General features: G+C 41.6%; 1 protein-coding gene across 2 annotated transcripts; it reads right to left on the minus strand.

The window, feature by feature from the left end:
* Positions 1-200: 200 nt before the first annotated feature.
* Positions 201-10,402, minus strand: LOC123395221 (protein EXPORTIN 1A-like). 2 transcript variants are annotated; one of them, XM_045090174.1, is made up of 31 exons: positions 10,277-10,402; positions 9,661-9,777; positions 8,213-8,305; positions 8,036-8,107; positions 7,829-7,936; positions 7,673-7,755; positions 7,382-7,520; positions 7,223-7,291; positions 6,962-7,039; positions 6,762-6,866; positions 6,313-6,420; positions 6,162-6,239; positions 5,559-5,759; positions 5,395-5,454; positions 4,963-5,073; positions 4,743-4,840; positions 4,556-4,664; positions 4,259-4,324; positions 3,969-4,067; positions 3,753-3,833; positions 3,575-3,664; positions 2,931-3,016; positions 2,459-2,539; positions 2,198-2,380; positions 1,937-2,003; positions 1,748-1,858; positions 1,534-1,641; positions 1,318-1,455; positions 1,107-1,232; positions 928-1,032; positions 201-786 (listed from the first exon to the last, which is right to left on the minus strand). In XM_045090174.1, exons 1-31 carry the CDS (start codon positions 10,370-10,372, stop codon positions 664-666), a joined length of 3,189 nt encoding a protein of 1,062 aa, XP_044946109.1. In that variant the 5' UTR covers positions 10,373-10,402; the 3' UTR covers positions 201-663. The 2 variants fall into 2 exon arrangements, with proteins under 2 accessions (XP_044946109.1, XP_044946108.1); XM_045090173.1 differs by having other exon boundaries at positions 6,141-6,239.
* Positions 10,403-14,616: the final 4,214 nt, after the last annotated feature.

Below are 14,616 nucleotides of genomic sequence, written 5' to 3' on the forward strand. Positions count from 1 at the left end.
TAAAGAGTGTAAACACACGCATCAATGTACATCAAAGAGTGTCTACAGAAGGGATCCTATCTATCAAAGAGATGAGCTCCTTCCATAACTACCCCCTCTTGAAAAGAAATATAAGATTGTTCGTTCTTGATCTTATATTTCTTTACACACTACATAACTCCCAACATATATAAGATAGCAAAACAAGAAAGCTCAAAAGATTCAGAAAAAACATATTTCACATAACAAGAGTAACAAGCACTAGGAGGATGGATTATAAGGTTTCCTACCAGCCCAGACCGAATTCAGTCAATTGATACATCATAATACAGTCATCAAATCTATAGACTAAACTAACAATTAAGGATCAACATCCATACTATATCATGCTCAGCACACGCACAAAATGTTTCACCGAGCACTTAAAACACATCCATCTAACCATCCACACAGCCCGCAAAATGCTCCAGGCCTGCCGAGCAAATCTTGCGGCAAAATTGAGTCCACGCCTCCCTATCATCAACTAGCACAAATCTTGGAATCGCCGAACCAGAAATAAAATTACAGCAGGCACCCTCCTTTCACCACAACCACCCTGGAAGAAAACTCTGGCTCCGGGACATGGAGGCCTCTGGAGGCCTAATCAAACATCAAACTGGATTAGCAATGCAGAATCACAGAGCACTATGAGTCTACCATCTCGTCTTGCAATTCGCTAGGGGCAATCAGCCCTGGGATGGCAAGCATCCGTTGCCTTTCCTTTTCTCTTTGTACCGCAGCCTCTTCCGCATACAGATCCTTGTTATCCTAAATAACCAATCCACAAGAGAACTTTTGTTAACAAAGCATCATAGGTTTCCAGAAAGGTCGGTTTTATGTATGAACATTTTCTTGATTATTCCATGAGGTTAGTTTTCATCAATCTTATGACGGCATAGCAAAATTTACCTGGGCTGAGAACTCCTTTGATTGCACCAGGAAGTCCCTAATATGGTTTTTGAAGCTTGGGAGGTCATGTCTCGAACCAAGGAGCCCATCAACAAACTTGGTCACCTGCGCAACAAAATTTGCAAGGTTCATGATGGCAGCAAGTCAATGACAGGATAACTGTATTAGGATGATCATACCTCAGCTACCGTCATGTTAGGAAATGATGCCCCAAGAAGTTTGATTGTGTAGTCCCGTACAAACAAGGCATTAGATGGATATGATACCGTGGATGCATCCCATAGAGGTTCAGTTAGGCTGTCAACCTACATATAATATGAAACCTAATTAAACAGACGCACACATATAAACACTAGGTGTCATGATATTAATCATGCGCAAAAAACATACCACGCAAAACAAGTGTTGAAGCACCAAAACATGAAGTTTGAATCCAGGTTTATGAAATGAATCTGTGAGAACTGCAAAAATCTCCTGCTCTATATTCAAAAAATATGTCTTGTAGAACTGATTCGTGAATTCTGAAGCCTGCGAGGCAACCGTATCAAAGAGTTAGCTTCCAAAGAATTACATACAACAAAGAAAGGATGGACCACGTGTTCTTGCCTGAAAATTCTTCAGAATTTCCAACAATAGACTAAGGCCGGTCTCGGCAATGTTTCTCTCTGTATGTCTAAATGCCCAGTTAATCGAATCAATCACAAGCTTCAATTGCTGAAACAAACAGTCCAATAATCAAATTAATGAGAAGGAAAGTGGGTTGCAGTACTAATAGATAACATCAACAGGGCTAATATTAGTAATTAAAAAATTCACAAACCTGGCTGGAAAGCTGAATTAAAGCTTTGAAGCAATGAGTGCCGATAGCACGAAGTAAAGAGAAAAACTTGAGGCGGTGCTCAGGATAATCTTCAAAGTTTTTAGTAATCATCTGGCCAGACCAAACAATCAGTGAAATCTCGAAGTGTAACTGAGTATGAACAGTAAAAACTAAAGTTGTAATTCCTACCTCAAGGGTACACTGGAAAACAGCCTCGAATATACGAGGCACATCATCAAGCATTTCAGCTTTGTACCTTCAATATAAATACAAAGATTAGAAATGATGTACAATAACAGCAGAGTATTAAGTATTAATAATATAAACAACTGAATATGAAACCTAGATGACTGACAGAAGAATCCTCCTACAAGCTACCATCCACTAATTAGAGAACATTTTACTTCCCCGGCTAGAGAAAAAAAATGGGTATCAAATTCAAGACAATACTTGTTTATAATTGTTGCAAACAGGGACAGGACTTCAGATTCCCTTGCATCAGGCACATTTCTTGCATAATCACCAAGAATAGGATCCATCATTGGAGGAACAAACTGCTTCCCAAGGTGTGGTAGGTCTTCAGCTTTGTCCACAAAAGTCTCAATCAATTTCAATGTTTCCCTCTTGATAGATCTGTTTTAAGTATCATATCGTTATTCAGTAAGACAGACAAATGAAAACAGAAGGATAGATATCAACAATTAATTATACCTCAAGAGTTTTACAAATGACGACTTTGAGGCATAAGGCCCCCCTTCAGCAATAGTGCTTGATACAAGCTCGCTGTACATTCTGATATAAATATAACACAAAGAAAGATGCATTAGATTGTGAGATATTGCTCGTAACATTGCAAAACCTCAAACTATTACAACGAAATGGGGAGGCACATTTTGGACTAATATACAAGCAAAATTTCGACTAAGGCTAAACCAGCACAATATTTTGACTAGATTGACTTGCCCCGGCGTAAAATTATCATGTACTCCCTCACGAAACGCTCTTATATTACTGTACAGAGAGAGTACTAGACTGCCCAAGTTTACAGGAGCGGGTGACACCAGGCAGGACCAGTCCAATGGAAGAAGTTCTCCTTACTTCTCCAGGCCTAGCTCAAAACTTCAGAAGATGCTAACCAGCACCCTAATACTATAAAACATGTGTGGGATGCTAAAGAAAATACCTGTAAACTGTCAGCATGTCGAGGAAGATCAGTGAAATTTGTGGGAAAAAGTGTGGTCCAAGCGAAGTCGCAACACTTGTGTTTGTCTGCAATTGCAAATAGCAAAATCATGTTAGTACCAAGGAGCAATTGCAAACATGATAACAAGGAAACCCAAAATCCAAACACCATTATCACCTTTAGCAACACACTACTAGTAGCATATTTGTGAGGATGTCACTAAGAACAGCATACCATACTAGTGCTAATTCAGTCTCTATACAGGCTGGTTGGTAAAAACGTCAACTAAAAGCACTACAGTTTTCTAGGATGAAGAACACTCTAAACTAGCTAACCTATGAGGAGTTCAGATATCAAGTGTGTTTATGGTCCATTTGGAAAGTCCAGGTAACTATTCTGTGCTTTACATAATTTTGTTTGCCTTGGCTAGCAACAAACCAAGGTTCGGGAGACTAAAGTTTTGGAGGAATGACATACAACTATGTTTGGTCGTCTAACAAATATCATTTCTTGAAGTATACAACCACAATCTTATAGTGAATTCACATAATAAAGTAAAGAACTTCAAAACACCATATAAACAGCCAACATCATTGCAGTTTACACTTAAAACCACAATGATCAAATACAGCCTCGATTATTACCTGCAAGATGTTAAGAACAGATCTGATAACATCTTGGTTCTTGAGGATATCAATGCTTTGGCCTGCCTGTCCAATTATTTCTGCCCATTTCTGTCAAATCAAATCACAAGATAAACATTGTAAATACTATCCTTAAGGGAAAGCATGAAGAAAGCAAAAATTCATGCTAGAACCAAACCTGATTAGGAAGGCTCATCAATCTCTTCAGGTATTCGTCCCTCTTAGTATTGTCAGATTCAGCTTGAATCATGTGACCGACCTGAACAGTGAGAACAAAGGCACAAATAATATCAGATTCGGCTTGAATCATGTGGCTGGGATGAACAGTGAGCAAAAAAAGGTACAAATGATAGTACGAGTAACAGCCTATCTTGGCTCAATTTGTTCAACATACCGATTCATAAAAGGTATGAATCTGATGTGGCTCTAGATCAAGAATTGTCGTAGCAAGGTTGGTAAGCAGTTCGGAAACAAATGGTTCGTTCTCTCCCACCTGGAAAACAGCAGGAAATTAAAAAAATGGGCACATGACTGGTGAGTATCGTATAGTATAAATGTGATGATATGTGTGTCTAAATTCAGTTACCGACATGCGTTTGAGTAATACATAATTAGAAACAAATCAGAAGTCATCAATTAACATACAGAATTGAAGACAAAGGCAATGTGATTTAATGAATCTACCTGTTGTGTCACAAACTTGCGCTTGCATTTCTGAACAATTTTCAGGAACGTATCACATGCCATATCCTGCAACAAACATTGTGTCGCGTACATTACATACAGTAGGATAGGAAATGTAAAAGTTGAAGAGGTACTTAAAACTTGTGTGTAAATGCAGAGCAAAGCACAACTATGCACAGCAACAAAACAGAAGCAGCGGACTGTAGGTTACCACAAATATATAATAATATATGTGTTCCACACTAGAAGAATTTTCCCATTCCAACTGAAGAAACTACATGTAAATGCATCACTGACCTGAACCCCAGGATGCATCTCATGCATGAACTCAAATAATTTGTTGACTACTGTCTTCAGAAACTTCCAATGAGCCCTGAGAAATCTCGGGTACTGACCAACCACATACCTATTAATGCAACAGTTGGATCAGCAAAGATATTCTTTTGATAATTCCAAACATGAGAGAATTGGAGCAAATGCGTACATGATGTTACTCGCAATAACAGCTTTGTTGTCTTTGCCCTTCGTGATTTCACAGAGATTTAGCAAATCACGAATAACCATCACCAAGAATCTGTTCTCCTGCAATAATAGATCCAGAGGAACCATTTAGGATTTACTGTTAAGTAAAGCTAGTAAAGTGCGAGTCCTCCACAAGCATTTACCGGAACAAAATGACTGAGGATAATAAAAAGTGTACAAACCTGTTCCTCCACCATAGAACCAGATATTGATCCAATAGCCCAGCATAGAGTATTGAGGTTATTCCAACTCCAATCTTCTCCATTCAATTGCTTAGTCAATTTCTTCAACATCTGGAACAACAAAAGAAGTGTCAGAGTTGTGGCCTAAATTCAAAAGGGCAGTAAATAGAAAACATAAGCATGGCAACACATGCATAAACAAAATAGATATTTGCTCCCTACATACACAGACTGAACAGTCTCCGATGAATAATCATGTCCATTGTCATTAATTGTATTAGTGTTTTGGCTAGATCTTTATGTCATTTCAACACAAAGAGAAAGGCTTGCACTTGGACCACATACTACAGACCAGCTCACAGTAGTGTATACTATGTGTTGCATAATTTCTGAAACTATAATGAAATAATCCTGACAACATGAATAGCTTACCTGTTGCTCTGTATCCTCATGATCAAGATGGGACAAGTAAATCAGCGTTTCCCTCATAATCTAGTAAGAATTAAAAAAAGAAGTGTCACATCAGTTTTATCAACCTTATATTGGAGAAGGTCACCTCATAAAGCACCACAGCAGCATCGCAATTTGTTACCAACCTTATATTGGACAAGGACATCATTATCCTTCATTGTTTCCCGTACAATATTGCCATTTTCATCTTCCACAATCAATACCTCCTCCGGCTTTGCCATCCGACAAATCATCAACATTCGTAACTTTGATAGTGGACTTGCATAAAGCTGCCTCCTTTGGTGAACAGCTGTACCAGTACCGTCAACTCCAGGAATCATCTGGGCCTACAAGTTAAGCATTGATGTGACCAGAAGGATTTATATCTTGATTACGAAAAGAGGAGTTCACAACACAAGAAACAGACATAGAACAAAATGCAGCACGTGGATGGAAATATATCACAAGAACATAAGAAAATATCAGCTCTGTACGGAATAACAAGACGTTTTTGATATTTTAATATGGACTGCATACAGACTAAAAGGAGTGAACAAACACACTAAAACGTGTCTATATTACATTCGGTTTAGAAAAAAGTTGGAACACCTTATAATTCAAAATGGAGTAAGTTTCATGATAGTTTTTTGACAAAATGCTTAAATTAGAAAGCTGGATATATCACGTGGACAGCTTTCCCATTGATAACAGAAACAAATCAAAAGCACCTGAAGCCCAATGATGCTTACAGCTGGTATTGCAGGCTCCATTTGATTGTGTGCTTCAAAAAGTTCCAACACAAATACATTCCAGTAATCCAAACACACCTGCAATTAACCATAATGAGATTTTACACCATGTGAATGTAGATCCATGCTAAATCAGGTCTAAATTTATTACCTTAAAAACTTCGGTGTCATCAACATATGATATTCCAATGAGGTACTCGAGACCAACAAGTAATGCAGCTCTATTTTCTGCAGATGCCTCCAGTATACGTATATGATTCTGCACGGACCAGAAAGAAAGAGATTACAACAAAACAATGTATCACACCAAAAAGAGATTTCTCTCTGTTGTACTATCATTATTATATTACCAACTAGCATGTCTCTATTTGTAGATCATTATAAATTACCAACTAGCATGTCTCTATTTGTAGATCATAGAGTTCAAACGTGCAAAACAATGACCAATACTGTAATAAAAATCCATTTTGTGTTACAGCTGGGAACGTGGTGAAAACAGAATTAGGATCGTTACATCATCTAAGAATATTTTATGAAGAACAAAATCTCTCATATACTAGACCAATTAATAGGGCACATCCATAATGTGATGGATCTGACCTTGAAGAAGGCAGTGAAGAAGAGTGCCAGATTTTGTATGAATGCTTGTTCTTCATTGGAACCATTAGCATATGCATTGGGAATTGTTGCAGGAGGAAGAATAGCCTAAACATTGGAGAGAGAAATCCATTAGTAAGTGTTCAAACGGACATCTTTAGAAAGAAAAAAACATAGTTTTTTCCCTGAAATACATCATTCACCTGCAGCTGCAACATGAAAAATGTGTACATCTTCACATACTGCATGTTATAAAAATCACCAAAATGAAGAGCAGCAACCTGCAAAGAAAAAGTCAAAACAATGTTTTGTCAATGTTGGGCTCACTTTTCTGCCACTATGATGTAACAGAACACAGAGCAAACTAATAATCAAACTATAAGACAGGAAGTCATTGCATTACTCCAACAGAAAAGTTGGAAACAACACAAAACTAAACACACCTAACAATATGTTTTCTTTACCTCTGTCAGGCACTGAAGTGTAAGGTTCCGATAGGCAGCCATAGGAAAGAACTTCAGCAGCGTCTCCAGCTAAAAACCATCAAGGGGAAAATTGAGACAGATTTTCAAAGATAACACTGAGATGAAAATTCTGGGGGAAAGTAGAAATAAGCGAAGTACCAATGGCGACTCAAAGATGAATCCAACAGGAATCCATGATAAGAAAGCATGAAGCGTAGCTAATGTAGCACGGATCAGCTCCGAACTTTGTGTTGCAGATAGGACATACAAACACAACTCGTGGATGAGTCGAAATTCACTGTTTCACAAGAAGGAAAATTAGGACAGAACAACTAAAAATAGTGGCCCAGCTAAGGAGGAAAGAAGAGATACACAAAAAAACCGAGTACTTCTACTCATCAAATAAAAGCTGTTAGGCAGACACAAATGATAGATGGCCATAAATCATACCTGTTGAGTGAGGACTTGAGTTCTTTAATCTTCTGTTGAGTCATTTCACCTCTTGAAAAATCAAAAATTTCTTCACTTAAAAGCTGCAAATTACTTCATGGTTAGTAGTTGTTCTGACACATCAATTAAGCAGATACGAATAGAAACACAGCTTGCCTTCAATATAGCCATGCAGTTTTCACAAATGGTTTCACTGCTCTTTGCTGCTGCAACAAGGTCAGGAATGAAGGATGTCCACCTGGCTGGCCACTCATGCTTCAGAACCTATTATGTTGGCCACAATTCAGAACAAGTGGTTGTCAAATGCATTTATTCGGGTAATGGAAAAAAGCGAATGGGTTAAATGGATCAAGAAGTATTTACCTGCACCAATATAATGTTGAGTTTATTAACATAAAGCCTCTCTTGTCGAAAGGAAACCTCGTTACTTGAGAGCTGGAGGAGTGCCAAAAGTGAACGGCAAAAGGAGTACATGAATCAGATTTATTTCATGAGAAGTGACAAAGGTTTGCCATATTTAACAAAGAAGTTAATCCTTGCCTGAACAATCACATCAGATATGTAATTCTTTATGCCATCACGTTGTTCAACTGGCAACGCATTCCACCTGTACTTGATAACACTTTCAAGTACCTAAAATTTATTTGAAAATAATCAATACATGACAAAACCTAAACACAATAGAGCATATGTCGCATGCAACTGCATGCACCTACATAATCATATCATATGGATCCAATAACATCAACTCAACACAGCAAATGAAAGTCAAACAACAAAGTATGGAGATCATTATAATGTCTTGTGTTCCCCTAAAGGTTCACCATCATGAATCATCACTGCCCTAAAGGTTCAAAATTATCACTGCTCTAATAGCAAACACTACAACCATACATGTCCATTTTAAATATTTACGGTAGACTACCCGACATGCACAAAAAGGACACCGACCATCATCACACTATACAAGGTTTAGTACCAACAGCATACATTTGTCAGTATTAACAACACGACACAGGGTTAATGTTCGTAGTTATTTTGTCCATCTTGTGCACAGATTTTTGTACGGAAACAGAAAAGGGCATGGTAATGTGAACTGAAATGTGAGTAATTAAATTTCATGCAAAGATGGCACCCAGAACGATTAGATATAATAGACAGTATGCTTTGGAATGACAGGAGAAAAATAAACACCACTGGCTACATAACTTGCTTATGGACCATCAACATTTATCCTGGCCCATTTCATCCCCTCTACACATGGCATCATGGCAGTTTCAAGTCAAAAATAAAAATGATGGAAGAATTGCGCAAATATTCAAAGGACGACTATCCTGGCCAGGTTTTAAATAGGCCCAAAAGAGGCAGAAGGGAAACAGGAGAAGGCATGGCTCCTATTCGAAAAAACAAGCTAAAGTATGTTTCTACACTGGCAGACAAACCAGGTATCTTTTGTATCATCCTATCTTGGTACTAATAATGTAACGAACTATATAAACTTTCTTTATCTTCTATAGGAAAACCAATAGAATGCATTTTATTCATATAGTGAGATGTGCAACAGCTGGCAGTAACTAGCCAATCAAATTAGTATCGTACAAAATTGCTAGTACATGACGGCAATGGCGCTTGAGCTCACAGGCCAGAGCAGAATCCTATTAGACATGCATCTTTTCTACACCATGGGATTTTTATGTAGCATACTGCATGTTCAAATGTGTTGAACCCTCAAACTCAAAGCCAGGCGACTGGGTATTTTAACTGCTTATTAAAACCGGTTACAAGTTGGACAAGAAGAATGTTAGCAGTGATATTTCCTAATATAACCAGTGAACGGCAGTAGCAAGTATAATTAATGGCTGGTGCTGGGAGTGCTGAGGGCAAATCATGCATGATCTAATGCAAGGCCAGCTGCAGCGACGGCATCGATTCAGTTGCAAACTAGCGTCTACACATTTGAAATAAGGCACTGAGGAGCAGAGACTTACTTGGAGGGCAAAGAACTTGGTGTTGAGGTTCTGGGAGTGCTGCAGGATGTGCACCACTTGCAGCCACATGTCAGGGTTGTTTTGCAGATCCCGCAGTATCAGATCAGCGGCGCTCCTCTGAAACATAGCAGCCCATTTCAATCAGCAGAGTTAGAAGCAGGCACATAAACCACAGCAGCCCATTTCAATCAGCAGAGTTAGAAGCAGGCACATAAACCACAGCAGTAGGAGCAGATAAACCACAGCAGCAGTAGCATGCAAAGCAATCGGGTTTCCAGCCTTCCAGGTTGGAGAAGTGGAATTAGTACAAGACACAACAAACATGGAGCGGCAAGCGTGAGGCATCCTGCGGGTGTATTGAGGCATTTCGGGCTGATGATCGGCGCTAAGCCTCCTCCACCCACCAAACCCTATCTTACCGCTGCCGTCCGCCCCCGAAGTAACCTCGAGCGCTGCTCTTGCGAGTGGACAAACAACTACTAGTATAGCATCTAGCGCGTGGACCGGAAACCCTAGGTGACGTCTGGCAGGCAGGAGCCGAGCGAAACAGACTAACAAACGCGTGCGGTGGGGGGGAAGGGGAAGGGGAGCGGGCGGCGGGGTTGGAGGCGGTTACCTCCTCCTTAGATCCGGTGCCGTAGAAGGCGGCGACGGTGGCGTCGAGCACGGGGACATCGATGGGCTGGCTCAGATCCCTCAGCTTCTCCGCCATGGCGGCGGGCGGGGGGTGGGGGAGCACCGGTGTGTTGGGGGTCGGGGGCTCGCGGGGGGGCCGCTCTTGGCGGCGGGCGGGGGGAGGCGGCGGGAGGGAGGGACGGAACCCTAGCGCGTCGGCGGTGGTGAGGGGGCGGCGGCGGCGACGGGGGGGAGGGGGAGGGGGAGGGAGGATTTTTATTTCGGAATTTTGGTTTCGGGGGGGGTTTAAGAGGGAGCCAGGGTTGCTGACAAACCACGCCAACCTCTCCACCACGCCCACGCCCACGCCCACGCCACGCGGTTAGCCCCCTGGGTGTTTCTCTATTTGCGATCGGGTCCCTCCATCCCTTCCTATTTGCGCCGCTGGCCCGATTCAAAAATGGAGGGTGGGGATCGAGCTTCCTCCCTCGGTCACTGCACTCTATCCTTTTTCTTTTTTTCTTCTTTTTTTATTGAAAATGGACCAATTTTTTTAGGGAGACTGAAAATGGATCTATGGATTTATCTTGGAGGATACCTTCTAGGCTCGAGGCCTCGACGCTCGCCCGAGGCTCGTGTGCTTGGATCATCCCCGGCATTGCATTGATCTTGGTGTGTGTGTTTTTGAACTTCGCGTTGAGTATAAGTCGTGTTGTACGGGTTGTATGTAGTGTGTGGATTTTTAGGTGAAGGTGCTCGGATTGCTCGCGCTATCTCAGAGTTGTCCTTTGGCTTTGTTTGTGCGTGAGAGCGTGTGGTTGACCTTTGTCGTGTTTTGAGGGTCGGACAAAAAAGTCGTCCGAGTCGGTCAAAAGGTGCATTTATCACTCTCCCGCCAAATCTGGTGGCTTGCACCTCAAATTTTTTAGAGGAGGTTACTTTGTCGTGGACTCGACGTCCAAGCTAGTAGCAACCGTACTAAAACCATGCCCCGAGGTCGAAGACGGTTTCATATCACATGTGGATGGTGTTGACAAGCCGGTCTTTTTTGTAGAGTGTAAGATGAGTTATTTGTAAACGGACCTCTCGTCTGCCTAGCCCGCACTCACTCACGCTTAGCCCCTTATGCTCTCTTCTATTTTCCATCCCTCCATCTATCCGCAAACTCAATTCAAAATGGATGTTGGGGATGGAACCTCCTCGCTCAATGCATTATATAACTTATTCCTTTGTTTTCCCTTTTCTCTTTCTTTTGAACATATGGGTTTATCTCGAAAACCTTTCAGGCTCAAGTTTTTAATACTCGGTCGTGCATGTGCTAAGATTTTCTCGGCATTGATTTCGATATGTTTTCTGAACTTCACCTTGATCGTGTTGCACCGGTTGTGCAAAGGTGTGTGTGTATTTACGTGAAAGTGGTCGGACTGCTCGCATTATTGGAGAGTTATGTGTCTTTCATCATGCATGAGAGCAACATGTTTGTTCAATCATGTTTACAAAAAGTCGGAATAACCTCCCCAGCCAGTTAGGTGGTGCATTTATCACCCTCGCGCCAAGCTCCGTGACATACCCCCATCAAAATTTGAAGGAGTTACTTTATCATGGACTTCTGCGTTCAAGTTAGTGGCATCCATGTCTTGAGGTTGACGACGGTTTTCGTATCAAACATGGATGGTGTCGACAAATCAATCTTTTGTGGAGTATAAGATTATCCGTATTAAACTAAACAAATGGCACGGTAGAAGTATTTATTTATTAAAAAATATCATATTAGCCAATTTTAATTCAAACATTTATCATGTGTCTCGTCTTAGTTTGTAACCAATCTTTGCACATAACCTTAATTTTTGGGCATAGTGGTTTTCAAAGTCTAAGTCCATACATAATTAAATTAATGTGGAGTTCAATGAAAATTATGTTATGTATCATTAAATCTGGTCAACCGCATGTTAGTACACCAATGACGTCCCTCTGTCCATTAACCACCCCTGCTTTCTGCTCTTTCCGTTCGAGTCTCACCTCACCCTCTAACACAAACAAAATGAAAAGGGTGGGGATGGAACCTCTTTGGTGTCGTTCACCCCATGGACATTACCATGGATCCTACACCAACACCCTAAGTGCCAGGTGAAAGGATCGATATGGTTGACCAGAGGAGGGTGAATAGGCAGCTACCGATTTTTAGCTCTCCTTAACAAATTAGGGTTAGCAACAAAAGGTTCTCTAGATAAACACCTAGGTGAGCAACCTATATGATGCTAACAACAACAACAACTAATGCAAGTGAGAAATACACCACAACAATAGTAAGGTCAAAGTAAAGGTAAGAGATAACCATAAGTAAAATCGGTGAAGACGATGTTGTGTTACCGAAGTTCCTTCCCTTTGACACGAAGTACGTCTCCATTGGAGCGGTGTCGAGGCACAATGCTCCCCAAGAAGCCACTAGGGCCACTGTATTCTCCTCACGCCCTCACACAATGCGAGATGTCGTGACTCCACTAGTGGTGCCCTTGAGGTGGCAACCAGACCTTTACAAACAAGATTGGGGCAATATCCACACAAAGCTTGGAGGCTCCCAACAAGACCACGGAGTTTCACCACAATGGAATGTCGCTCCGAGGTGACATCAACCGTCTAGGATGCTCAAACACCCAAGAGTAACAAGATCTGCAAGGGATTAGTGGGGGAATCAAATTTCTCTTAGTGGAAGTGTAGATCAGGGCCTTCTCAACCAATCCCTAGGAAATCAACAAGTTTGATTGGCTAGGGAGAAAGATGGGCGAAAATGAGCTTTGGATCAACAATGGAGCTTGGGGAGGTAAGAGGTGGCCTTCTTGGGGAATAAGACCCCTTCATATAGTGGGGAAAGAATCCAACCGTTACCCCCACTCACAGCCTGAGCAGAGCGGTACTACCGCTGCTAGGAGAGGTACTACCCCAGGGTATGTTCACCAACCACGGTAGTAAAAAATTACTTTCGTGCCTACCACCGCTAAGGCTGCGGTTGGGCAAAAGTCTGAGAGAGAGGTAGTAAAAAAACACTACCGCCCAGAGAGCGGTACTGCCGCTGGCACCTGCGGTACTATCGCTGGCACTTTGCACGGACAGTGAGAAACAAGTTGGAGCTCCATTGAAGCGAGGGAAAGGTGATGCAATAGAACTGTGTACGTGTTGATTCCACCCTAACCTTTCCGAAGCGGACCCCCTCTTAATAGTATGGCTTTCCTACGAGTCAAATCCACCACAGAGAAACATAGAAAGCAACCGTCTTTGGTAGACTCCGAGGGGCACCGAATCGTCTTGTGCCTAGTCATGAATTATCTGAAATGCTCAATGAACACGATTAGTCCGCACAGGCATTGTCATCAATCACCAAAACCACTTAGGGAGAAATATGCCCTAACAATCTTCCCCTTTTTTGGTGGATTGATGACAATACATGATTTGCACAAGAAGATATAAAAAAATAACATATGCAAACCCAAACTCTATAAACTAGAGACAAGCTCCCCCTGGATGTGTGCATACTTAGAGAAAAGCCATGGACTGCAAAGCACACAACCTCGGAATAGCACTCCCCCTACTTTTTACAGACGAGGCATTCCTTGCAACAAACAGATTAATCACTAAGCATGGAAGCAAGGCATAACATGTGAGCATGAAGATAAGGGCACAAAATAAATAGACTCACAAGCTACAAACATATTGGATAATAATGAGACAATAAAGAGAGAGGAGTGATAGCATATGTCTCACACCATATGATAGCGAAAGTCTTCAGGTCTCACACACAAAATAAAACCAACCAAACCAAAGCGACAATGACGGTTCAACGAACAAAGAAACGAAAGTACTCGCAAATCCTACACTCTCTCCCCTTTGGCATCGGGACACCAAAAAGGCAGAGAGGACACCAAAAAGGCAGGGAAGACACCTACGACACAGGTGGTAGCTCGAGATGCATAGATATCAGCCATCGGACTCCTCATCAGACTCCTCATCAGCCTCCTTATCACACTCATCAGACTCATCCAACTGAAGATTCTTCTTGTCCATCCAAGCCGCTTCAGGAGTAATGTCTTGCTCAGACCCACTGGAGATGTGCACATCGAGCTTCCTCAGAATCAGCTTGTCGCGCTGACGACTCTCCTTTTGAGCAACATGGGTCATATACTGCCCCTTTTGCATGCATGCAAAACAAGGTCTTCATCCGGTCCTTGAACTTCTTGGCCCAAGATGGCTCGGCAGAGGAAGGCGCATGTGTCTCTCGAATGCCCTCATCCCGAGCCCCAGCATCATCCTCATACTCATCAATATCTATGTTGGTAGCAGCAGGTG

The sequence above is a fragment of the Hordeum vulgare genome, chromosome 5H (genome assembly GCF_904849725.1).
Source record: "Hordeum vulgare subsp. vulgare chromosome 5H, MorexV3_pseudomolecules_assembly, whole genome shotgun sequence".
Classification (NCBI taxonomy): domain Eukaryota; kingdom Viridiplantae; phylum Streptophyta; class Magnoliopsida; order Poales; family Poaceae; genus Hordeum; species Hordeum vulgare.